This window comes from Plecotus auritus (genome assembly GCF_963455305.1).
Source record: "Plecotus auritus genome assembly, chromosome: 4".
Lineage (NCBI taxonomy): Eukaryota > Metazoa > Chordata > Mammalia > Chiroptera > Vespertilionidae > Plecotus > Plecotus auritus.
In genome coordinates, this window is record NC_137775.1 from 142,480,748 (window position 1) to 142,507,335 (window position 26,588).

A 26,588-nucleotide genomic window follows, 5' to 3' on the forward strand; every position below is an offset into this window, starting at 1 on the left:
TTTTACATTAATTTAAATAGATACAAAACTATATGTTTCTCTAAATTTAAATTTTGTTATAGGTGTGTATACATACTCATTATATGTATATGCATACACTTCTGTAGAATATTTTTAAAAATATAACAGCTTTATTGAATATCATTTACATACTATAAAATTCACCCTTTTTAAAAAGTGTACAATGCAGCAGTGTTTAGTATATTCATAGTTGTGCTACCATAAACATTTTCTAATTTTGGACATTTTATCACCCCCAAAAGAAACTCTGTACCCATTAGCAGTCATCTCCATTCTCTCCTCCCCCAGCCTCTGGCAAACCCTGATCTACTTTCTATCTCTAAGAATTTGCCTATTCTGGACGCTTCATGTAAATGGAATCACACAGGATGTGGCTTTTCATGACTGGCTTCGTTCACTTAGGATAATAACATTTCCAGGCTCATTCTTTTTGTAGCAGGGTTGGTGCTTCATTTGTTCTAATGGCTAAATTGTGTGAACGTGACGCATGTTGTTTTCCATCCATCAGTGAGGGATATCTGGTCGTGTCCACTCTGCGTTGTCAGGAACAATGCGGCTGTTACGAATATTGCGTGAGTTTTTGTGTGCACCTGTGTTTTCATTTTTCTTGGGTACATACGTAGGAGTGGGATTGCTAGATCATATAATACAGAGAACACTTTAAGCAGGATAGAATCTTTGCAAATGAGAGGATATTATTCCACTCAAGAGGGTTGTGGCCTTCTGGGTATGACAGATTTTTTTTGTGTGTGTTTTTTTTGTTTGTTTGTTTTTGTAGTAGAGCTGAAGATGTGATTCCAGAGATGAGACAAGGCACTTGGTTGAATTTCTGGCTTGTAAAAATAAAAACGAAAAAACAACAAAAAAACAGGAGCATTAATGTGAAGATCAAGGAATTTTTATTGTCTCAGGAATTTCTTAATGTGTAATTTTTTACTAAATCAAATTGGTCTTTTACCCAATAGGATGTTTTGCTCTTAGAATTCTCTAAGAAAGTAGAGACTTTGTCTGCTTGTAGCAATTATTGAATTCTTTTATTCTGTAAGTAATTATAATTTGTAGTTGTTCTGATAACTATAATTTTAAATATTTTAGGAATAATGCTCTTAAATTGAGTGCTTTTTTTTTTGCCTTCTTCCAGTTTGGTCTAAGACAATAACAGTTACATAAATAAGAGTAGAGAATCTAACTTTAAATCTTAAGATATTATTTATGAAATCATAGCCACAGTTTGAGTCCTGTGTGTCAGGCATTGTGCTAGGGACCACCTACATCTTATTTAAGACTTAAATCACCAAGGAAGGTTTGTGTAGTAACCCTTGGTGTCAGAAACCTGGCCTCCAAAACCTCAAGTAACTCACCTAATTGTTGTAACAACTACTGATAAATGATGATGCCAGAACTAAAATTCTTAGTAGTCTAAATGTAGAAATTGCCTTTTATCTCCTATTTGCCTCATGATTTGTATTTGGATGAATCACATTTCTCAAAGTATTTTCTGTGTTTTCCGTATGAAGTTCCAAAGAAGGGTGTTTTGATCAACTCTTTTTTTTTTCTTTTTTTAAATTTCAGACAGGAAGGGAGAGGTAGAGAGAGATAAAAACATCAATGATGATACAAAATCATTGATCGGCTGCCTCCTGCCTCCTGCATGCCCCACACTGAGGGTAGAGCCTGCAACCCGGACATGAGCCCTAACTGGGAATTGAACCATGACCTCCTGGTTCATAGGTCGACATTCAACCACTGAGCCACGTTGGCCAGGCTGATGAACTCTTAATATATTAACTTTTAGGATACAGATGAAACAGTAGAATGTCTACTTGTATTTATTCATTTGATTATTGAAATCCTAGACTTGAACTACTCCTTTCACCTGCATTTTTAGTATTAGTGTTATTGTCATAAGTAGAACTTTGAGTCATCTGACACATTTTTCTAGAGCACATCTTAACTTCCATTTAAGTCATTTTAATATATATAGTACTTCCTGAAATTATGTGTTGCTATGACTGCAGTTTTATCCCAGCTCCACTTGCATAACAGTTTTGTTTTTGTTTAAGTTATTTTCTTCCAGGTGTATATTCAGTCTCCCATGGACCCACTTAACTGTAGCACTCTTTAAAATACTTTCCAAAAGGCTGGTTTACAGTGACATCTGACACATGGGATTGTGAGGTTATGTTTCAGATTAGGAGGCACTTTTTTTTTTAAATATATTTTATTGATATTTTACAGAGAGGAAGGGAGAGGGATAGAGAGCTAGAAACATTGATGAGAGAGAGACATCGATCAGCTGCCTCCTGCACACCTCCCACTGGGGATGTGCCCGCAACCAAGGTACATGCCCTTGACCGGAATCGAACCCGGGACCCTTCAGTCCGCAGGCCGACGCTCTATCCACTGAGCCAAACCGGTTTCGGCTAGGAGGCACTTTTGATCCTGGGAAGAAGGAGCAGACTGCACCTCACTGTTCTGGGGTTACTTGTCAAAGGGTGAAGAACCTTATTGAGCAAGAGAGGAGAGAAAGAATGGAGGAACCCTTTTCTTCCCATATGTCTAACTGGTAGATTAGATTAGAACAATCTAATAAAAAGCTAATTTGTTCACTTTTATTTATCCTGGGAGACAGTCCTGCCATGTTTTCTAGAGGAAGGAACCTACTTCTAGATGTGAAGGGATATTCTTAGAGCCCTTAGGAACCTGTGGAGTATACGGTTGCTGTAATAGGATGATGGGCTGTACGCAGCATAAATAGGATGATGGGCTGTTACGCAGCATAAAAGTTATTCTTTTTTTTTTTCCAACTCAAGATGGCAAAGGAAAGAGAAGAGAATTCAGAGAAAGAAAAGAAGGTCTCAGAGCATCTGCAGTGAGAAGGATCTAGTTCATTTTCCTTTGTTTCTAGCCACTTCACAGAGGCTTCATTTTCTACTGAAGTTTCAGCCTTGAGCCCTTGCTCCCCACTCTGTGTCTTGTTGAGCACTTCCATGTGGTTCCAGTTTCCTGGGATGTCCCACATGCATATATATAGTTACAATGCAATAAGGATTTTTCTTTTCGCAGTAAAGTACAGGAGCTCTCCTATCCAGTACTCCTAGATAGTAGTCAGTTTCCTTTCTTTTAAACTTGAAATAGAAAATGAAATTTCTTATCAATTTGTGGGCACCATTATGTTTCCTGTGTCATGCCTGGCTCAGAGGACAGGCCAAGGTCCTGCTAGTGGAACAGGCACTTAGGAAGGGAATGCTATGCAAGGTGAGGGTCCCTGTGGCATAGCCGACAGACCCAGTCTCATCTAGTCTAGGCACTAGGCTGTCTGATTGAAGTTTCTCTTTGTTTTTTTGTGAGGCCCCAGGTCTACCTTCCCTCACTCCAGGTCAGAATCTTTTCTTTCGTTCTTTCTTTTTTTTTTTCTGCTGTCATTACACACCTCAGACTATCATTTTAGCTTCCCTGGGAATCAGTTTAAACTTCCATGTTGTCTTTCTCTTTCTGTCTGCATAAGTTCTCATAAATTTTAGAGTTTCTGTTTTTCTCCCTGAATTAGCTCATTCCATTTTCTTGGCCTGTTTTTTCAAAATCTTTCCCCCCAGTTTGGTGAAGGAGGGGTGAGAGGGGGGAGGAGGAGGTCAGTGGGGAGAAAAAAGGGGACAGCTGCGATACTTTCAACCATAAAGATTCTTGTAAAAATCTTTTCCCCAACTAATACACTAAGGATCACGTTCAGTGTTCCTAGTAAGTTATGATATCAGCATATTCACAGTTCACATTTAACCTCTGTTCTGTGACACAACTCGTGGTCCCTGGAGCAGGGCTTGCTTCACCCAGAGTAGACCTGCTGAGCCTTGGCAGCCACAGCAGGTGCTCTACAGGAATGACGTGCCAGGACATGTTGGTCCTACTGCTGTTCTGCACCTGCCAGTTGTGTGCTCATGTTGCAGCTGCTGCTGCCACTCTCAGGTTGACATGTTTTACCCTCCTTGGTTCTTCCGAAGGAGCTGGGGTCCAAAGGGAAGATTCCAACTACAGAATTCTCTTCCCTTTATAGAAATGCAAAATCTCAGAAAAACAGATCAAATAGAGTAACATTTTGTTTTCACGGTAGATTAGAGATGATCCATGTCGATTTGGATATAACCATATAGCTTGTATTTATACTCAGAAAGAGGCACTAAGGGTTGTAACTGGTTCACAAAAAGAAGTGCAAATTGTCAGTAGGCATATGGGGAAATGGTCAACCTCATAATTATTAAGGAAATGAAGAATTAAAAGTTTTAACATGTCAGGTTGAAAAATTTTAAAGAAATTATTATAGGGAGTGTTGGCAGGAGTGGGGGAGCCGAAGCACCTCCGTCGACAGGTAAGAATGTTAGCTTGTTAGTATCTTTTTGGGAGAGAAATTTAGAAATGTAAAGACGTAAAAATGTACCCTGGTCCAGTTTTTTTTCTTTTTTTTAACTTTATCCCCCCAAAATAGTTGTATTCAACTTGTATGTGCAAGCTATTCAGAATAATAATAGGAAACAGTTGGAAACAGCCTCTGTCTTTAATAGTAAGAATAAAATATATTGCGTATTCATTGACACATAATGTTTGCAGTAAGTCAGAAAGCAGGATATAAAGTGGTATGTGTACTGTGAACCCCTGGCACACCCTCTCTATTTTTGGGAAAAAAAAAAAAAAATTATCTACCGCCCTTATTGAACATGGCTATTTGTAGTATTGGGCTTATGATTTTTTAAAAAATGATCTGTGCTTTCTAGATTTTCAGTATATAGCATGCATTTAAAAATACACTTGATTAGTTTTTGTTAGTTTTCCTTAAGCAAATGAAGATTGTCTCTACCTTTCACTACTGAGCTGGTACTATTGAAGTAGTTTTTAGTTTTTAGGATTGAGAAGTTGTAGCTATCCTTGAGAACCCACAAAATTCATAATTATATTGCACTAGAGGCCCGGTGCCCGAGATTTGTGCACTCAAGGTTGGGGGTGTACCTCAGCCCGGCCTGCGCCCTCTTGAAGTCTGGGAGCCCTTGGGGATGTCCGACTGACGGCTTAGGACTGACGGCTTAGAGTCTAAGCCGTCAGTCGGATATCCTTAGTGCTGCTGTGGAGGCAGGAGAGGCTCCTGCCACCACCACTGCACTCGCCAGCTGTGAGCCCGACTTCTGCCTGAGCAGCACTCTCCCTATGGGAGCGCGCTGACCACCAGGGGCAAGCTCCTGGATTGAGCGTCTGCCCCCTGGTGATCAGTGCATGTCATAGTGATGGGTCGTTTTGCATTTTGGTCAATTTGCATATTAGCCTTTTATTATATAGGACTAGGAGCCCAGTGCACAAATTTGTGCACCTTGAAAGGAGCTGTGGGCCGTGAGGCTGCGGTGGGCACAGGGGCAGGTCTCAGCCCATCCTCCATGCCCCCTCCTGGCCCCTCCTGCCGCGGCCCCCGGTCCCCTGTCTACCTGCAGCTCCAGTCCTGCCACCGCCAGGTGCCGGCAGCAGGTGCGAGCTCCCATGGGACCGTGGTGTATGGGAGCAAAGAATTTTCAGTAACCACCAGAGGCTCGCCCCGATGACAGCGACTGACACCCTGCCTTGGTCTGGCACCCCCGCTCACCTGCTCCACCATCCCGCCACAGCCAACACCCTCCATGTTCTGCGCTCTGCCACCTGCTGTTGATACCCGCCATGTGCCATGTGCGCCTCCTGGTGGTCAGCACACATCATAGCGACTGGTTTTTCGCTCGTTCCACTGTTCGTTCTATTTGCATATTAGCCTTTTATTATATAGGACTAGTGGGCCCCGTGCACGGGGTGAGGGTGTCCCTCAGCCCAGCCTGCACCCTCTTCAAGCTGGCTCCTAACTGCTCGCCTGCCTGCCAGCCTGATCACCCCTAACTGCTCCCCTGCTGGCTAGATTGTCCCTAACCACCTCTCCCTTGGCCCTGCACCCAGGACCCAGGATTCCCTCCTCCAGCCAGCCACAGGCACCCGGAACCTGGGCTGCAGATGCTGGTGCATGGGACCGCAGGGCGGGCAGCTTCTCCAGCTGTCTGTGGCCTGGGAACATGGGGCGGGCAGCTTTTCTGTCTCCCAGGCCGCAGCCAGCCGCAGGCGCTGGTACCGGGACTGCCGGCAGGCGGTTTCGCCCAGACTTTGTCAGGAAGGACATGTGGATGGTCATCTGGAAGACGTCTGGTCTAATTAGCATATTGCCCATTTATTAGTTTAGATTGTTGCCTCTAGAATTGAGTTCTTGTTTTTTATTAGTACGAATATGGTACTTTCTGTTTTTTTGTGTGTGATTCATGGAGTATGTATTCAGAACACTTCGAATATTTGTAAATAAATCTTACAGTTAGTTACAAGCAGTCTTTGCTTTTGGAATATGCTGTTAGATGCAAACTGATTTGCTTTGTCTAGGACAGTGGTTGGCAAACTCATTAGTCAACAGAGCGGCAAACCATGGCTCGCGAGAGGACTTTAGTTCTTTCATAATTTTGCCGACAGACTGTACTGGCTGGTGATAGATAGGCCTGCTGCTCTGACCACTTTGTAGTGCAAGTCTTTGCAAATGATCTTATTATAAGTTCATTGTTGGAATTTCAACTCTTAGTTCTGTTGGGTAAGAAGTGGCAGTAGAAAATGGTTCTATTCTGTTTAGTTTTGTTTAATTGAATTGACGTTTAGAAGTGAAAATGGTTTGAGTTTGGTAGTAACCAAAAGTCGCAAATTGGTTCCCCTTCTCCCCTTTAGATGAGCACCAGGTTCTCAAGGATGGTGCCAGGTTGTTGTGAATCTTTAAAATCAGGTGAATTTGTACTTTTTTTAAAGTCATAGGTCCATAGAGATGGGATATGACTTGAGAATTAATGACTTCCTGTAAACAAATTATAGGAGGATTAATCTGGAAACCAGATGGGATTGAAATGGGAAAGAGATCAAAGGCAGGAAGAAAATAACTTGTTTTTAGGAGGAGTAATCCAAGTGTGATGTGTAAAGTGAGCTAAGATAGTGGCCATAGAAATGGAACACAAAAGGAGCAAATTACTGGGCTTCGTGTAATTTGTGCTGAAATTTGTGTTTTGACTTTCTCATCTATGACATTACTAAAATTATAGTAAAATAATTTTTAGCCTGGGCAGTGTGGCTCAGTGGTTGAGCGTAGACCTATGAACCAGGAGGTCATGATTCAAGACCAGTCAGGGCACATGCCTGGGTTGTGGGCCTGATTGCCATTGTGGAGCATGCAGGAGACAGCCAATCAATGCTTCTCTCATCACTGATGTTTCTCTCTTCCACTCCCTTCCTCTCTGAAATCAATAAAAATACATTTTTTTAAAAAAGAATGAGAGAATAGACATTGTAAATAGATAAGAATGCAACAATTTTTTGGAAGTTGAAAAGTTGATGGAGGCAGGGTACTCATTACTGGGGGCATAGAAAGCCTCAGTTTAGAAGGTACTAAGAGGAGGATGCTAGCAAGACAGCTGCTGGGCCTGCAGGACCAGAGAAGCTGGGATCTGCAGGTTCTGGTTGGACAGGAGGTCAAGGTGTGAGACTGGGCAGTGCCTGGGAGGTGAGGGTTAAATTCAGAATCATCTCTGTCTACTCCCAAGCACAGAACACATGGCAGCAAGAGCCTACATCCCAGGCAGAATTGTTGCTTGTATTTAGGGACCAATTTTAGAAATTTGGGGAAGGAGGCCTGGCAGAGGTTGGCATAAATAGGAACTGTCAACAGCGCTTATGGTAGAAAGTTCACAGTTGATGGGTCTCCAGTTCATATCAAAATACCGGTGGTGATGCTGGTGACAGAACAGTTCTGGAAAAACTGAAGACCCTGAAAAATAAACCCATTTATTAACATGGGAAGATATGGCTGTCAATGGCCAGGTCCCAGATGGAAGAGTCACTCAAAACTGTGGCCCACCATCCCCACTCAGGCCAGTGGCATTTCCAGTGGGTTTTTAGCACCTTATCACTAAGGATTAATAAATGTATGGAAGGACAGAACAGAAAAAAAAGGGAAAATGAAGACACTGATAAAACGGCACAGAAGAAATGTTTTAAAAATTATTGTCAGATATGAGAAGCTCCTTATACAGCAATAAATTAGGAGGAACGGGACGATAAGAAAACACATCTGAAATGGTAACTCAGACTCTAAAAAGAAAAGTAGTAAAAGACCGAGGAGTAACCCAGAGACCCAATATATGACTGTTAGGAAGGAATTCTAGAGAAAAATGGAGGAGACTCTTAAAATTTATAATATTATAGAGAATATAAAATAATTTCCTATAACTGAACATGCTAAATCTCTAGTGACAAGATAATTAAGGAAAAAAGCACAATACCAGGAACAAAGTAATGACATTTCTGTGCAGAAAGGATAAAGAAAGATCCCAGAACCTATGGATTGAAGTAAAGAGAGCAGATTAGTTTTGGGATTAGTATTGTCTACTAGGTCTGGAGAGCAGCCATTCCACATTGTAGCCACAAGACTGGGGAGCTCTGGAAATCGTTGCCAAAATTAAGACCATGGGTGTGATAAGTGAAACTCAGCCTTAAATTACCAACAGAAATGTGAGGGTATCAGAAGTTTCTGCATGCTTAATCTGCCTTCCCCACAGCAGCTTCATGGAAAGGAGAGTGTAGCAAGCATACTAGTTTGTCCCTTTCATGTAAGGCTGCTTTAATTCAGGATGTTCTTGCGGTTTACCCATGTTACTGTAAATATCACTAGGTCTTCCTTTTTATTGCTGAGTAATAGTCTGTTGTATTAATATGGCAGGTTTTTAATTCATTTTTTAATGATAGATACTTGCTATTTCCATTTTTAGGTATAATGAACAAAACTACTATGACTTTTGGAGTTGTGTGATAGCTTCACCAGCACTTGATGTGTCAGTCCTGTGGTTTTAGCTGTTGTTGTGGGTGCATGATAGTATCTTTAACTTGGGTTTCCCTAGTGATTAATGGTGTCGAGTCCCTTTTCACATGCTGGTTGATTATTTGTATGTCTTTTTTAAAATAAAGTATTCTAGTCTTGCTTATGTGTGTTTTTTTTCCATTTTTGGATTACTATACTTTTTGTTATTGGTTGTAGGACTTATACCAGTTTTGTTAGATATGTCTTGCTAATATTTCTCTCAGTCTGAGGCTTGTTATTCCTTTTCTTACTGGAGTCCTTGGGTGAGCCAGTATTTTTTATTTTGAGAAAGCTTACTTTGTTTTATTTTTCTTTTGTAGTTATGTGATCTATAAGAAACATTTGCCTAGATCACAAAAATACACTGTTTCCTTCCTAAAGCTTCATAGTTCGCACTTTTACATTTAGATCTAGGATCCATCTTGAGTTAATTTTGTGTATAGTGTGAGGTAGGGCTCAAGGTTCATTTTTCCCCTCAGTGGCTATCCTATTATTCCAATGTCATTAGTTGAAAAGACTCTTCCCCAATCGGTTGCTTTGGTGCCTTTGTTAAAATAACTGGTAATATAAGTGGTTCTGTTTCTAGAATTGTTTCATTGAATTATTTATCCATCCTAAAGGAATGATTACTAATTTGTAAAGTATTTTTGCAAGTGGAGGTGGGGGGTGCCCACATGTCCATGGAAATCTTTTGCTGTCATTTCTTAATTACTGTAGCATTATGAAAACCCTTGAAGTCAGATACTATTAAGTCTTTCAGCTTTGTTCTCTCCTCTCCTGCCCCCCAAGATTATTTTGAATATTCTAGGTTCTTTGCATTTTACTAAATTTTATTTTCAGCTTGTAAATTTCTAGCCTAAAAACTACTGGGATTATAATTGGGATTGTATTTAATTTTTTAAAAAGTAAGTTTTATTGAGATATAACTCATATGCCACAAAATTATCCATTTAAAGTGTACATTTCATTGTTTTTTACTATATTCACAGACCTGTTCAGCTATTACTACATTCAGTTTTAGAACATTTTTCATCATATCTAAAAAAAAAACAAAACCTTGTACCCTTTAAACTGTCATACGCTTACTCTCCCCACCTCCTACTAATTTACTTTCTGTCTCTATAGATATGTCTATTCAGAACATTTTTTTATAAATATAATCATAATGTGGTGTTACGGACTGAATTGTGTGCCCCCAAAATTTATATGTTGAAGCTCTAAACCCAATTTTATAGTACTTGGAAATGTGGCCTTTGGCGGGGGGAGAGAAGTAAGATTAAATGAGGCCCTAGTTGTATAGGATTGGTGTCTTTATAAGAAGAGGAAGCGACACCAGAGAACTCTCTCTCCGAGAACACAGGGAGAAGGCAGCTGTCTACAAGCCAGGAAGGGAGTCCTCACCAGAAATCAACCCTGATGGCACCTTGCTCTTGGACTAATAGCCTGCAGAATGTCTCAGTGCTCTGATAGTGTCAAAGGTAAGTATATGCTTCAGTGAAGATTTCTCTATGATGAATGCTTATAGGTATAATTACCATACCAAAAAGGATGTAATTGAAGGCTTTGAATATTTTCTAATTTTATTCCAGAGAAATTGTAACTGTGTGCACTCTGACCCCCAGTGGATAGAAGCTCCCATTTTCCTGCATTTGGGCTACCATTGGGTTTTTTTTTTGTGTTTTTTTTTCTTTAAACCTTCGTTAATTTAGTAGCTTCAAATTAATATGTTGCCAAGAAACAGAAGTCAGGCTAGACCAAATAAGCAAAAAAATTCCCTGGATGCAAACTAGAGCTGGGTGCTAGGTAAGAATTATGAGCCTCTGTGGATTTATGAGCTTTTAAGGATTTTGATGAGAGGTGGGTTGGAAGATGGTGGCCACACAGAAAAGGAGATGAAGCCTTGTGCCCAGGCAAGTGGTGGGGGTAATCCCCTGTGTCCTTGGAAATCTTCAGTGAGGAAATGAACTGGAAAACAAAATTATTGACCCACTGTTCCGGGAAGGTAACTAGGAAACCAGTTTGAGCTGAGTTCTGGATGTGAGGGTAGTATGAAAAGTCTATCTTGAGAATTTGTCACTTCAGGTATGTTTGGGGTTTGAGTTTGTCTACCAAATTGTTACAGGGTTTCTTCAAGCTGGAAATTAATGTGAAAACCACTGAAAGTGAGTTTTAAAAGTATATAAAGTTATGAAGCAGAGGAGAGAGTTCACAGGAACAAGTCAGCACATAGAATGGAACAGAACTGGAACCTCAGGAACTGCTGCAACATAGGATCTTTAGAGAGTAAGCGCCTCTAAGTATGTTAAAGACAATTAGTGATATGCAGGATCAGAAATGTACAAGAACAAAACACTATGGAGAATAAGATTTTTAAAAGGACCAGGAAATTGTACAGATGTAAAATAAAATCATTAACAGTAACCAGCAAATGTGACACAGCTGAGAGAATCACTTAATCAGACAATAGATCCAGGAAAATTAGGAAGTTTAAACAAAGAGAGAAAGTGATGGCAAATAACTGAAGAAATAAAATGAGATAGGGAAGGAAAGTGACTTGAATATGCCCGACATACATGTAGTAGAAAAGATAGGAGAAGTGGAAGGGGGCGCTTCAGAGACGATAACCCAAGAATTTATCAGAATTGATGAAAAGCAAAATAGGCACACCAGATTTTAAGGTAACCATTACATGAATACAAATAAAGTGTGTAATGCCAACATAATAAAAGAACTATAGTGTAACAGGGAATATTGACCCATTAGAAAGGGCAAGGGGAGAAAACAAGCATAAAGAAAAATAATTAAAATAGAAAACACAAAATAATGGTAGAAGTTAACCCAATTAGCAATATAAAACAATAAAATCTTAAAACCAAATGTCTATCAGAGATTATTAGACTCAATGTTTTAAAGTGAATTTTTCAGTGATGGTGATCCATAGACACAGCAAAACATTGAGACATGAAAATTGAAAATAAGGAGGTAGGATATAGATATTTGAAGAAAAGTCTAAAAGATAGACTTTAACATCAAATATGATAGTTTTCTAAGGCACTATTGTTAGGAGTAAACACACGTCTAATAAAAAGAACAAGTCACTAGGAATATAATTTCACATTTGTGTACTTGCTAATAAGGCTCCAAATTTAAATGACATGTGGTAAAGAATTATAAGAGAAATTGACAAGTCCATAATTAGGGAGATTTCAATGAAAAATATGCAGACATTACCATCAGTATAAAAGATTTTTTTAAAATATGTTTTTATTGATTTTTAGAAGAGAGAGGAAAGGAGAGGAGTAGAGAGAAACATCAATGAGAGAGAAACATCATGTATCAGCTGCCTCCTGCATACCCACTATTGGGGATCAAGTCCACAACCCTAGGCATATGCCCTGAGTGGGAATCAAACCATGACCTCCTGGTCCATAGGTCAATACCCAATCACTGAGCCACACCGGCCGGGCCAGTATAAAAGATTTGAAAAACAGACTGACCAGCTTGCTCTGATGGGTCCCAGCAGTCAGAGAATGGATATTGCCTTCAAGCACATGCAAAGAAAATCATATCTAGCTCTAAGTCTCATCACATTTCAAAGAAGCTATCAAAAAGATAGCATCCTCTGATAAATTTAAAAATGAAATTAAGGATTTTTAAGGTAAAAAAAAAAGTACAACTTTGAATCTAAAAAATTCTAAGTCACTTAATCAAGAGAACTAATAATGGAAAAATAATATATAACTAATAAGGAAAACACATATCAGACCCTGGTGATGCAGCCAAAGTGTTATGGAGGAGAAAAATCTATAGTTTTCAAAGCTTATATTAAAAAGAGCAAAGTGGAGAAATTACAAAGCTAAGCAACCAAAGCAAGGATTTATAGAGGGAAAAAGAAAAGCAAATATAAAGAAATAAAAACAGAAATAAAGATACAGTGATTAAAATTAATAAATCGCACACAAGCTTCTTTAAAAAGACTAATAGACAAGCCTCTGGCAAAATTAATTATAAAAAATATTTAAAATACAGCCTTTATTTTTTTTTTAAGAGAAGACTAAACAATTGGGCAGTCTACTTGAAAACTTCATGAAATGGACAGTCTAAAAATAGCAATAAATAATAGCGGGAAAGGATAGACAATAAAATACACTGCATGTGACCCATTGCTCATTATCATATACAGTTGTACTCAAGGTAGATTAGAAACCTCAATGTGCAAATCAAATTTAAAAGAAAGTAGAATCATGCCAAAAATTGAACCCACCAAATGATCATTAACAACAAGAGAGTGGGTAAATTGTTGTAAATCTGTACTATGATATATTGCATACAGATGGAGCTGTCACATCTTAACAGAAGCAAATGACAGGAGCAAATGTGCATGTTACAATTTGTATAATCTCAAGTTTGAAAACAAAATAATTTCATATATAGTTACAGAGTAAAATAGAAAAACTTCCATAGGAATGATAGGCACCAAATAGGTATCTTTGCCCCTAGGAACAGTGGAGGGAAGAGTGGATTATGGAGCAGTACATAGTAGCAATCAGTTGTTATCTGTACTACCTCATTTCCTAAAGCAGTGGTCGGCAAACTGGTGGCTCACGAGCCACGGTTTGCCGCTCTGTTGACTAATGAGTTTGCCGACCACTGACCTAGACTCTCGATTCCACTAATTACAGGCTATTGTTGTTCCTTGTGATTAAGCCCCTATCCCAGTGGCCAGCATGTGCTCGTGAGCCGCAGTTTGCTGACCACTGTCCTAAAGCATTAGGGGGGTTTTGGGTGGAATGAGATGAGTGGGAAATAGTAAGATTTTTTCCAAATTGGGTCATGAGCTTCATTGTGTATTATAATCTGTGATTCTCTTTGCATTGGAAACATTTAATAAAATGATTCATTGTTTTAATACATAGTTTTTTTTTTATTATTATTATTACTAAGGTTGAGGAATTTCGGGAGGAGGCCACTAACACATATTTCTTTCAGCTTTTGGATTTTCTGTTGGAATATTTTGCCCATGTTTCCATAGAGATTAACTTTTTATATTGCTTTAAATTACCTTAATTTATTAAAGATGGTAATTCTTTGTTAGTTTAAGATATTTTTTTACTAAAATACTTACAAATTATCAGATGTACGACTTTGGCCTTCTCCAAACTGAGATCAAAAAAATATTCTTGTGTATTTTCTTTGTTTTATGGTTCCAGTCTGTATATTTTCTTAGTCTATTTATAATATACTAGTATTTTTAATACGGCTTATTTTTTAAATTTCCTCTTGCCATAATGTTACTGAATAATCTATCTTTACCCACTGGCTTGAAGTGTCTCTATATAATAAGTTCTTAAAATATACCAGTAAAGATTTAAAATATATATATCAGAATATTCTGTTTTATTGATATTTTTCTACCTGAATCAGTGTCTTTCTATTAATTTTTTCCAAGTAAAATACATACTAATACATTAAAATAGTATTAAAGGTTATAACAAAACCAGAGGCCTGGTGCACCTCAGCCTGGCCTGAGCCTTCTCGCAATCTGGGACCCCTTGGGCATGTCGCACTGCCAGTTTCAGCCCGAGCAGTCCTACACCCCCTGAGGATGTAGTAGGGCCTGAAGTGGCAGGCAGCTGGGGAGGAGCCTGAGCCCTGGCCGGTGCAGTGCCTGAGCTCTGAGCTCTGAGCTCTGCGTCTGGCACCTGTCTGTCAGCTGAGCAACGCTCCTGCTGTGGGAGTGCACTGACCACCAGGGGGCAGCTCCTGCACTGAGCATCTGCCTCCTGGTGGTCAGTGCATGTCATAGCGACTGGTCAGTCTACCAGTCGCTTAGGGTTTTATATATATAGACTAGGAGCCCAGTGCATGAATTCGTGCATCTTGAAAGGAACTGTGGGCCATGAGGCTGCGGTGGGCACAGGGGTGGGTCTCAGCCCATCCTCCACTCCCTCATCCAGCCCCTCCCACCACAGCCCCCGGTTTCCTGTGTGCTTGCAGCCCCACTCCTGCAGCCGCCAGGCACCAGCAGCGGTTACGAGCGGGGCCAGCGCTGGCAGCAGGTGAGAGCACTCAGTGGGGCCGCAGCAGACAGGAGCAAAGAATTTTCAGTAACCACCAGAGGCTCACCCAATGACAGCGACTGGCACCCCGCCTTGGTCTGGTACCCCCCACTCACCTGCTCCACCATCCCACCTCAGCCGAAGCCCTCCATGTTCTGCGCTCTGATGCCTGCTGTTGATACCTGCCATGTACTGCATGTGCCCCCTGGTGGTCAGCGCACGTCATAGCAACCAGTTGTTCAGTTGTTCTGTAGTTGGGTCTATTTACGTATTAGCCTTTTATTATATAAGATAGTGCTTCTCTGCCTCACCAACCCTCATTCCCATTCTCTCCACTGCCTCTCCCCAAAGGCAGCTGTTTTAGACTTTGGCTGTTTCTTCTGTTTGTTGTTGTTTTTACACATCTCCATAATTCTCAATAGTGCATGTCTACTTCTCTTGTGGTTCATCATTTCAGACACCTGAAACTTTTCTATTGGAATAAGAGGATTTGGTCTCTTGCCTGCCTTTTCTTCTGCTTTTTGTCCTTCACCCTCAAAATGTAGCTTTGTTTAAGTCTACAGATAAATAATTTTAAAATAAAGTTTTGGTTATTTCTATATTTTTAATGTATGCTTCTGGAAATATAGATAAGCATTATAGTAACAGACTGTGATTATTACCTTTTTGTTTTTATTGAAGTAGATAATTGCGACCTTTCCTTTGTACCTGTTGCCTTTTCATACACTTGGGACAGTTTTCCTAGAGAGATTCTCATTAAATGATCTAGAAGGTCCAGTGTTTTCTTGGCGCCCTTCCTCCTGGACTTTCCCTCCTCTTCCTCTTGGGCAGGCTGCTTGCAAGGCTTGCAGACAAACTTATGAATGGAGCTGGTTCACTTTTACCTTTATTGGGATGTGAATAATGGGATATCTTCACTCTAGTTTTTAATAAATAGGCTTTGTTGCTGCATTGGAAATGTACTGATATTGAGATATTTCATAAGAAAATACATTCATATTGAACACTGTTCATATCGAGGGTGCATGTTGATTTCCTTAACTTTCGTCCAAGTCACGTTTATAACTACTGCACGAGTGTTCACCAGTCAAACCAAACGCGAGGGGCTGGCGTCCCTCCTTCTAAATCGAAAAAGGGGCAAACGCCTGGGGGAGCGCAATTTGTTGGCTTGGAATTATACAAACGACTTAAAGAATTTTTGAAGAATTACTTGACAAATCTTCTTAAGGTAAGATGTTTGACGTATATACTGAGCATTTCTAATAGAACATTAAAAATATAGTGAAAATCTAATTTCAGTGCTAAATCTTTCACTGTCATTTGTTCATTGTTTTCATCATTGAGTTTGCGTGAGGGTGTTTTGTTAATTTGTTAAATTAGGAGTTTTCGATACCCTTACACCTAGTAATACTCTTTCCTTAAATTGCTAACCATTTTGTGATTTGGTTGTTAGAAATTGATGAATGTTTAATTTAAAGCATATAATTATGAATTCAAATGACCTATATTGTACTTGGAACCCAATGTGCTGTTCTGAATCAGAATGTACGTGTGATCGTGAGGTTTTCCAACCTTTAGTAACCACATTTTTCCAATGTGAATCTTGCCTCTTACACACGATCACGTGGTATATCTCTGAGCTACAATGAAATTGTGCCCTTGGCTAGGATGGGTTTCACTAGAACACCATTGCCTTCAAGTGTGGGTTCCTCCTGCTCTGAGCCTCTCGCTTGGGCAGCGATGGAGTTTTTCCCCTTCATCTTCTGCCTTTTTCTTCCCCAGTCTCCATCCTCTGTAGCAAAGGCAGTGTGATGCCTTCCATCCAGCCACAGGATGGGCCAGTGGCTCCTGCATCTGGTGCTACACGTATTACATAGAGTGAGTGAAGACATCTCTACTCTTTACCCTGGGAATTGGCGTTCTGTGTATATATTTTTAAAGATTTTTTTATTTACACAGATAATAGGCAAAAATTTCAGCATACTCCAAAATTGTTTTTTTTAATGTATTTTACAAGCTAATTGGAAACTTTAAACATTCTAACAGACTGTAGTCGATTGACCACATGTTATGATTTAGATAGTATCCTTTTCATGTTTCCTAAACTGTGTTTCTAATGTCTTACTGAAGCTACTGTGTCCTCGTTTTTATTAACAACACTGTAAAGTGAACACTGGAATTATTCTTTAATATTACAGTGAAGGACGTATTTTGTGTTGTATAAAGTATTTATAGCCATGCTATCAGTGAGATTTTTGTCTTTTTTAAAAGATCATGTAGTATAAGCCAGAATAGCTTAACTTTACATTTGATTTCTTATTATGTAAATTTAAATGAATGAAAGTGTGGTTGTATGACAGTATGATAAGGTTTTCAAAGGGCTGTTGGATTGCTGTGGAACATACAGTGTGGGGCTGTTTTACATGAGGACCCTGAGTCTTGAGAGCAGTTACTGGGCTCACCCAGACCTTCATTCCTGTGCACATTCACGCAGGAGTGCCCTCCCTATGGCTCCACCTCTTGTGTTCTCCTGTACAGCACTTCTCTGTGATTCTGCCATTTCACGCTCAGTGTTAAGGGATAGCATTCTGTAGATGTTATTAATACCTAAGAAAAATTCCGAAGTTTTCTTCAAATGAAAATTTGTGATTTAAGTTATAACTCAGTAAAAATAATTTTGGTTAATGTACAGTTTCCTCATGAAGTTAACAAATTATACTTACTATAAAAATGTAACAGATTACCGCAAAAAACTTCAAATATTTATAATTTTTAAATAAACCTAATGAAGAAGGAAGATGAATTAAAAAATAAATGGTATTGGCCCGTGATCTAAATAGTGAACAGGACATGTTAATTTTCTAACAGACAAAAGATAATCAAAAGAATGATTTTGAGGTGAATTCTTGTTTGTTAACAAAAGGAATTACTCTCATACTCTAAAATTGAGGGTTCTTTTTATGAGTGTGTATATATATTTAACACAATGAAAAAAGGGCCAGTTTGAGATGAAATAATTTTTAATGAAATCCTCTCTTTAGTCTAGTCCTCATGAGCCATATCTTTGTGAGAATTCAAATTAATGAGCATGTTTTTGTAAACAGAATAATTTAAAGAACCCATCTAGAACCATATCCATCAATGTGTTTTAAAACAATGGTTTGTTAGCTTTTATCATGTGAGACACAGTAGTCACTTTAAAGCTGTAGTTCCCTTGTTTTCAGGATGGAGAAGACTTGATGGATGAGAGTGTACTGAAGTTCTACACTCAGCAGTGGGAAGATTACCGGTTTTCCAGCAAAGTTCTGAATGGAATTTGTGCCTACCTCAATAGACATTGGGTTCGCCGTGAATGTGATGAAGGACGAAAAGGAATATATGAAATCTATTCTGTAAGACTTCTTAGAACACCTTTCAAATGTCTGTTTTCTTAGTGATGTGTCATCTTTTCAGTTGGGGGATCTAGGCAAATGTTAACCTATTTTCAGAATAGTAGGCTAATTTCTCTTATTTTAATTTATCAGTAAATGACCTGTAGTTTGTGGCAAGTAGGGAGAAGGGTGAGTAAATCAGAGTTCTAAAATTCAACCTGCACACTTCTGCGATTTCTCATTAAAAGTTCCGTCTTCATTTATTTGACCAGCCATCAGGTTTCACTGAAAGCCTGAGTCCTGGCAGAGTCAGGCCCTTCGGAGACCTTTCCTGACACTCCAGCCAGGGTTTGGGAAACTGCTTCACAGAGAGGACTATGAAAACCCTCTCCCCTCACTTTATACAGTAACATGATATCCGGAATGATCATTGTAGAGTTTACAATTGAGGGTTGTTGTTTCTTTAAGACTGTGTGAAAATAAATTTTGAAGCTAATTTAATTGTTAAATCACCTTCATTAATATGTTTCTTCAGTCAAGGAAGTTTTTGCTAGGCTCACTGGTTTACACAGTGTGGTCCCCAAACGTGCAGCATCATTTTACCTGAGAGCTTGTTAGGAGTGCTAATTATTGGGCCTCAGCCTAGAATTAATTAGAAACTCTGGAGATGGGCCCAGCAGTCTGTTTTAGCAAGCCCTCTGGTGAATAGTCGAGTTGGAGACCCTGTTGTGACTTATTGACAGGAGGACTCAGAGCAGTATGGCCTGTTTGTTGATGATGGGGTATTGGGTAACGAGACAGGACCCCTTAAGAACCAGTAGTGTGAAAACATCAAGTTCTGCATAATTAGATTATCCCTATGTTTAAGAATGTTGTATGATAGCAGGGTTGCTTTACCCTCACAAATGTAGTTGAAAGAAAAACAATGTATCACAGACTCGTGGCACATTTTTATCATTTATATGTACAGCTCAATTTATATACCAAACCATTATTGCTCCATAATTGTGCTTTGTTATATAGTTATGTGGTTTTAATAAAACTTGCTGGTTTCAGTGTTTTCATTTGAGCTTTTTGTACTTCCCCCTTTATTTTCCACTTACAGAATGCTCTCTTGTCCGTGTAGGAATCAGCATGATTTGGGTCAGTTTCCTTTTGGAAGCCTGCTTGACCTATAGCATATTCACCCTCTGGTAATATCACAGAGTCCTAAAAATCATTAATTTTCTTAACTTTTTTCTAGCATATTTAGTAGCAGTTAAAGCAGATATAAAGAAGTGCAGATATAGTTTATAGAGTATGTTTCTTAAGATTCAACTGCTTTTTAAAAAAATTACTTTAAATTCATACTTAATACATCCTTAAAGGCTACAGTTACTGTTTGGAAATACAACGTACAGCCATAAGTTTTTAGGAAAGGGCAGAAACAGTATTTCCTGTATATGCTCTTACAATGAGCCTGTTTAATTCATTTAAAGTTCAAGTGTCAGTCAACACTGAACGATTCTTGCACATTAACCTCTTATTTTGTCTTCCAGAATCTCCAGAGGGTGGGGATGGGGATGCTTTGTTATGGAATATAAAGTTTCACTCTTCCTAATTCTTTTTTTCCTTTTTAATTATAAGAAGTTGTTGGTTTCATAAACTGTATATGGAAAAAAAAAGTTGTTGGCTTCCTTTTAAGTCAACCATGGAAATAAATTAAATTTTGTTACTGACATATTGAAGTGATCCAGCAAGCATTCCCCCCAAGTCAGTTCCTCTGAGTCTCCTCTGGTTTATGCTGGTCCTGCTTTCTTAGCTGCCTGGTTCTTCCTTTCTCCCTTCTCTCTAAGGCTGTCTTACTAGTAATTTAGAAAAAATTGCTTGGAAAAAGTTATTTTTAAAGGTGTAGTATGTCTTTCCTATAAATTCTCAGCCACCAAATTGCATTTTCCCCACTGCCCACTGGTGGCCTTACTCTCTGATCAGAGAGGAACACTAGAGTACATGTTGTTCATGCTTTATTAAAAACTAGTAGCCCTGCGCACAAATCCGTGTGCCAGTAGCTCACCAGTAGCTCGCTGCTGCCCTCCAGTAGCTCTCGGCCCGCGCCCTACCCTCCTGTAGCTCCCCTGGTCCCCCTGAACCCCGCCCCATAGCTTGCTGCCTTACCCCCTCCTGTAGCTCTCCGCTGTCCGCTTGTAGCCAGTAGCTTGCTGCTGCCCTCCTGTAGCTCTCCGCCCGCTGCCCCGCCCTCCTGTAGCTCCCTCTGCCCCCGCCCCCTCTCATAGCTTGCTGCCCTGCCCCCTCCTGTAGCTCTCCGCCGCCCGCTTGTAGCTTGCTACCCCACTCTCCTGCTGATTAGTGATCCAGTCATTACGTGGTCGGTCGTTATGCTTCACGGTGTAATGACCATTTGCATATTACATCTTTATTATATAGGATACTTTTATCTTAAATATCACTTTCAGGTGTGTGTGTATAAGTACCACTCAGTGAAAGTTCAGTATACAAATTAAATTTTTATATAATTCAGAAAGATGTCTTACATAAACCCAGTTTTATCTTTGGTTGCATTTGGGGAAAATAAGACTGATTATGTTTAAGTGAGTTTCTCAACAGTGTAAATGAGCTTTATAATTTTTAAATGTGAATATTATTTTAGCTGAATAATACCTCTCTCAAACAGTTTAAAAGTCATGCATGAATTATAACTTTTTTGGGTGGGGAGGAGCCTTTTTATAGTAACTTTCTGATATAACATCTGTGGACATTTTTAAAAGTTTTAGAAATTATCTTCATTAAGTGTGTTGTCCAGTCAAAACTTAAATTTGGCCTAGGGAATGTTATAGATTGCATCCACAAGTGCCCTTTAAACTGATACGTATGTTATCCTTAATCTCAAATTTTTTTCTAAAGTGTGTGCTGATAAAGAGCTGTGTTGTGATGCCTCTTGGAGGTGCTAACTCAGAGTGGCTTTGATTTCATCGTGATGACAGATTTACTGAGTTATAACCTAGAACTATTGATCAGTATGACCTGGGGTTCCAACTGGTTCCTGTGACTTCAGTCTTAGAAAAACACAGTGAAAGTATAGACATTTTACACTTTTCCTTTTTCTTTTCATCCAGCTTGCATTGGTGACTTGGAGAGATTGTCTATTCAGGCCCTTGAACAAACAGGTACTGTTTGTCTGAGTGTGTGCTGCTTTCCTTCTGAAACCCCTACAGATTTCATTTCTCAACCATTGTCTTCCTCTCTCTTTTGGAACGTCTCGAGTATCTCTCATCTCACATTGTTTAATGGATTTAAATGTTTAAGAGATATGTAGTAATACAATACATACTGTAGCCTGTAATCTACACAACTTTTTCCTATGTCCTTTCTGAAGGTAACCAATGCTGTTTTAAAACTGATTGAAAAGGAAAGAAATGGTGAAACCATCAATACAAGACTGATTAGTGGAGTTGTACAGTCTTATGGTAAACAGTTTTCCTTTAATTTATTCAATGTTGTCATATCAAATGTCAGTTATATCAGTACTCCAACAGATTCATTTTAAAATATTTTATTATCAAGAATACAGGTAGCATTTACAAGGGTACTTATAATTCTCTTGAAGTCAGTGTGATTCTATTTGGTATTACCCATCATAAAATTGTTTGGTCCTTGTACCTTAAGGAAAATTTGATGTAATAGACGTTTGAATTATTTTCTTTTCTGGTCTCATGCTGAATTACTGGATATATTATGTGACAGTGTCATTAATGGAGCTCAATTATAACCAGAAATATATATCAGCTTGGAAAATTTAGATGGAAAAACCAGTAAAGTAATACACTGTTTTTAAAATGTGGGTAGCATTGTATTTTTTAAAGTTTAAAATTAGTCATTTTTATTATTTCTACACTGTCAGGACATATAAAAAGTTTTCTAAAGAAGCTTCATGATAACTTTGAAGCATGTCTGGCCATTGGTCAGAATTACTTCCTTTTGTATGTCTTGTATTTTTCATTTTTTATTTTATGGAAACAGTGTACTTTAATACTACTGAATAACAGACTTTATGTCCTGCCATTTCACATTTACCTTTTAAGCATAAAAACTGGATGCTACACCTAAGTATATTCTGTAAATATAAAAAATTGGGTAATTGAAATATACTTCATATTTCTTTCTAGTGGAATTGGGGCTGAATGAAGATGATGCATTTGCGAAGGGCCCTACGTTAACAGTGTATAAAGAATCCTTTGAGTCTCAGTTTTTGGCTGATACAGAGAGATTTTATACCAGAGAGAGTACTGAATTCTTGCAGCAGAACCCAGTTACTGAATACATGAAAAAGGTGAGCTTCAACACCATACCTTAAGTGGCCTTCAATGAAAATTACTGCTATCAGAGGAATTCTTCTCTTTAGTATGTTATGTGTAATTCCTGGGCAGTGTGACTGTCTGTCTATAGCAGGTACAAATGCTTCTGATTGGTCTAGGTGCTATTGTAAATTAGTTTAATAATCACAACTCAGTGCTGTCTTCACTGTTCTAAAGAGAAAAGTATAATAGCTATATGACTTGTATGTTTTGCACTGTCTCTCCTAGAATGTATCTCGACATTAGTGGGAACCACAGTCTCACCAGGTTGAGAGAAAATAAGTTTTAAACAAATAGTCTCAAATTTGCAGACTTTAAGCTTTGCTTTTTTGTTTATAAAATATCCCCTAGCCCTAGCTTGTTTGGCTCAGTGGATAGAGCCTCAGCCTGCAGACTGGAGGGTCCTGGGTTCAATTCCAGTCAAGGGCACATGCTCAGGTTGTGGGCTCGATCCCCAGTAGGGGGCGTGCAAGAGGCAGCCGATCAATGATTCTCTCATCATTGATGTTTCTATCTCTATCTCCCTCTCTCTTCCCCTCTGAAATCAATTAAAAAAATTTTTTTAAAGATCCCCTAATAATCTGCGACACAGGCTGCCAGTCTGTGTTAGAGGAGAGACTCTCCTAACACCATGGAACCCAGTTCTTGTGCAGGAGGTCAGAATGGGCCTGGATCATGAGCCATCTCTGTACCAAGTGAGGTTATGATGAAGTTCTAGTGTGATTGTTCCTTGTTCTCTTTCTGGGTGATCCAGGTATCTTAGATTGACATTCTGAGGAGTGACCCAGGTCCAGAGTTAGCGAACTTTCTGCAAAGGGCCACATAGTAAATGTTTTAGACTTTGTGCAACTTGTGGTCTCCATGCAGCTGTTCAGCTCTGTTACTGTGGTGGGAAAGCAGCCATGGCAACTTCTACACAGTTGGGTGTGGCTGTGTTCCAATCAGACTTTACTTAAGGGCAGGGTTTGGCTCCACCGATATGTACGAGATGTACAAGGAGATTTCCAGGGAATCAGAGGCCAACAGTGTCTGCTGTGTGCTTTGCCCCTGGTGCTCTTTTCCTGGGAGAGCACGTGGACTACAGAAGCAATTTTTCTGCAAACTGAGATAGAAAGCTAGTAAGGCAGCTTAATAAGACCAGAAGCTCCCTCATGAAGCCCTGCCCACTAGTTTGTGATGTTCTCAGTGTATTTCCTATAGGGTTGTGATTATAAGTGGACCTTAGAAGTCTGACATTGAAAGTCCTTAACAAATTCTGATATCTCACAACCTAACAAAAACAGAAGAACTCTTCAAAAGTATTGTATTTGGAATTGTAACAGTTCTTTGTTTATATTTGTGGGTTAAGTCAGCTTTTGTATGCTGACCTGGAACCTTAACCAGCTTGTCCAGAGTTTCAAACAGCTGCCTGCAAATGGACTTTTGAAACATAATCTGTTTTGAATCTTAGCATTGCCTGTTATTTCATTTTAGTTTGGCAGTGTATTTTTTATAAATGCATCTTTTATGGAACTCTATGGTGAGTCTTTTAAAATGATGCATGTTTTAAAAATGGGGCCATTTATTTATTACTCAAGGTGCACATCCACAGCAGTGGGTGAGCCTTGTTCTTTCCATGAACTTTGACATGGACCGAGGTCCTACCAGCACCCGCCCTGAGAAGTGTAGTATCCTGGTGCAAGGAAATCAGCTTTTTAGACGATAAGCTCGCCCCAAGCAGGGCCTTTGTTAATCCTCACCTGAGGATATTCTTCCATTGATTTTTTTTGGAGAGAGTGGAAGGGAGAGGTATAGACACAGAGAGAGAAATATCGGTATGAGAGAGGCACATTGATTGGTTGCCTCCCACACACACCCCGACCAGGGCCAGGGAGCAGGCTTGCAACCAAGGCACATGCCTTGACCGGAATCGAATCCGGGACCCTTCAGTTCGCAGGCCAACGCTCTATCCACTGATCCGGACTGGCTAGGGCAGCAGTTAGTTTTTAAAATTAGGCATGGGGCTGAAACCGGTTTGGCTCAGTGGATAGAGCGTCAGCCTGCAGACTGAAAGGTCCCAGGTTCGATTCCAGTCAAGGGCACGTACCTTGGTTGTGGGCACATCCCCAGTAGGAGGTGTGCAGGAGGCAGCTATTAAAAAATAATAATAATAAAATAAAATAAATTAGGCATGGGCCCTAGCCAGCTTGGCTCAGTGGATAGAGCGTCAGCCTACGGACTGAAGGGTCCCAGGTTTGATTCCAGCCAAGGGCACATGCCTAGGTTGCGGGCTTGATCCCCAGTGGGGGTGTGCAGGAGGCAGCCGATCCATGATTCTCTCTCATCATTGATGTTTCTATCTCTCTCTCCTTCTCCCTTCCTCACTGAAATTAATAAAGAAATATATTTTAAAAATATAATAATAGCCCTAACCGGTTTTGCTCAGTGGATAGAGCATCGGCCTGTGGACTGAGGGTCCCAGGTTCGATTCCACTCAAGGGCATGTACCTTGGTTGCGGGCACATCCCTAGTAGGGGGTGTGCAGGAGGCAGCTGATTGATGTTTCTCTCTCATTGATGTTTCTAACTCTCTATCCCTCTCCCTTCCTCTCTGTAAAAAAAAAAAAAAAAAAATCAATAAAAAATATATATATAATAATAAAAAATAAAATAAAATTAGGCATGAAACCAATGGCAACGTGAAGAGCAAAGATTTGTAATGGCCTGGGTGTTTTAACCCAGGGCCTGCCTTCCAGGTTTTCTTAGAGTGGATTTCTTTATAGAGGGTTAAAGGTTTGGTCCAAATCGATTGGATCTTATCAAACACGATTTCCATCACATTCAGGAAGTCCTTACGCATAGAATCTATGAGCGTAAAGTTGGAATTAACCATGTAAACAGTTCTGCTCTTACCTACACATCTCAAAACTGGGCTATAAGTCTAGTTTTAAATCCCCACTCCACCATTTACTAGGGGATTGACCTTAATCTTCTGTTTCCCAGATTCTTCAACTGTAAAATGGGAATAATAAGCTATTGCAGATATACATGTTATATTTGGCAAACAGCAAAGCATGATGTGTTTGTTACTATACCTGTGCATTGATCAAAATCTCCATATGTCTGGGTATGTGCAATACCACAGGATAAAGGTGGCCCATTTTATTCAGTGACTTAAGGTGGAATTACATTTATATTACAACATGCTATCAGGAAATAGAATATAAAACTCATGAACAATACTGAGATAAAGCATGAATATCGAGAAATTCATATTCTGCTTTCAGCAGCCAAATTGGACTGAATGTCCACATACTCTGGGGGTCTCTGTCCCCTTTTCTGTGTCATGAGTGGAAGGTCTGGAGGATCTTTGGCTTCTCTTTCTAAGGAGGCTTCAATGAAGGAGCAACCCTTAGCCACATCAGTATTTTAATGTATCTTGCAGTCTTGTCACTGAGACTAATCTGAGCTACAAAAATGTCTCTGACTACTCTAGGTTTCTAATGTCATTTTTAAAAACCTAAAAAAAATAAATTATATATTACTTCAGCCATTTTCAACCTTTTTCATCTCATGACACACATATACTAATTATTGAAATTCTGCAGGACGCCAAAAAAAATACATTTTTTGCTGATCTGACACAATAAAATAGGTATAATTTTGACTCATTCACACCAGGCAGTTATCTTTGTGTTGGTTGTTGTCATTTTTTAAAATTTGACAATTGCAAAAGAGGTTGGTCTCCTTGACTAAATAGTCAAGTATTGCGTGTTGTTGTTTTTTGTTTGTTTGTTTGTTTGTTTGTTTAAATATATTTTTATTGATTTCAGAGAGGAAGGAAAAGGGAGAGAGAGATAGAAACATCAATG

General features: G+C 39.3%; 1 protein-coding gene across 3 annotated transcripts in view; it reads left to right on the forward strand.

The window, feature by feature from the left end:
- The window catches only part of CUL1 (cullin 1), a 100,810-nt gene that overhangs the window by 39,884 nt on the left and 34,338 nt on the right, over positions 1-26,588 (forward strand). For all 3 annotated transcript variants that reach the window (XM_080663691.1, XM_080663690.1, XM_080663689.1), the window contains exons 3-7: positions 16,069-16,243; positions 18,240-18,407; positions 21,500-21,550; positions 21,760-21,850; positions 22,550-22,713. In XM_080663691.1, the coding sequence (XP_080519817.1) occupies positions 16,069-16,243; positions 18,240-18,407; positions 21,500-21,550; positions 21,760-21,850; positions 22,550-22,713 (649 nt within the window). The remainder of the gene's footprint in view (positions 1-16,068; positions 16,244-18,239; positions 18,408-21,499; positions 21,551-21,759; positions 21,851-22,549; positions 22,714-26,588) is intronic.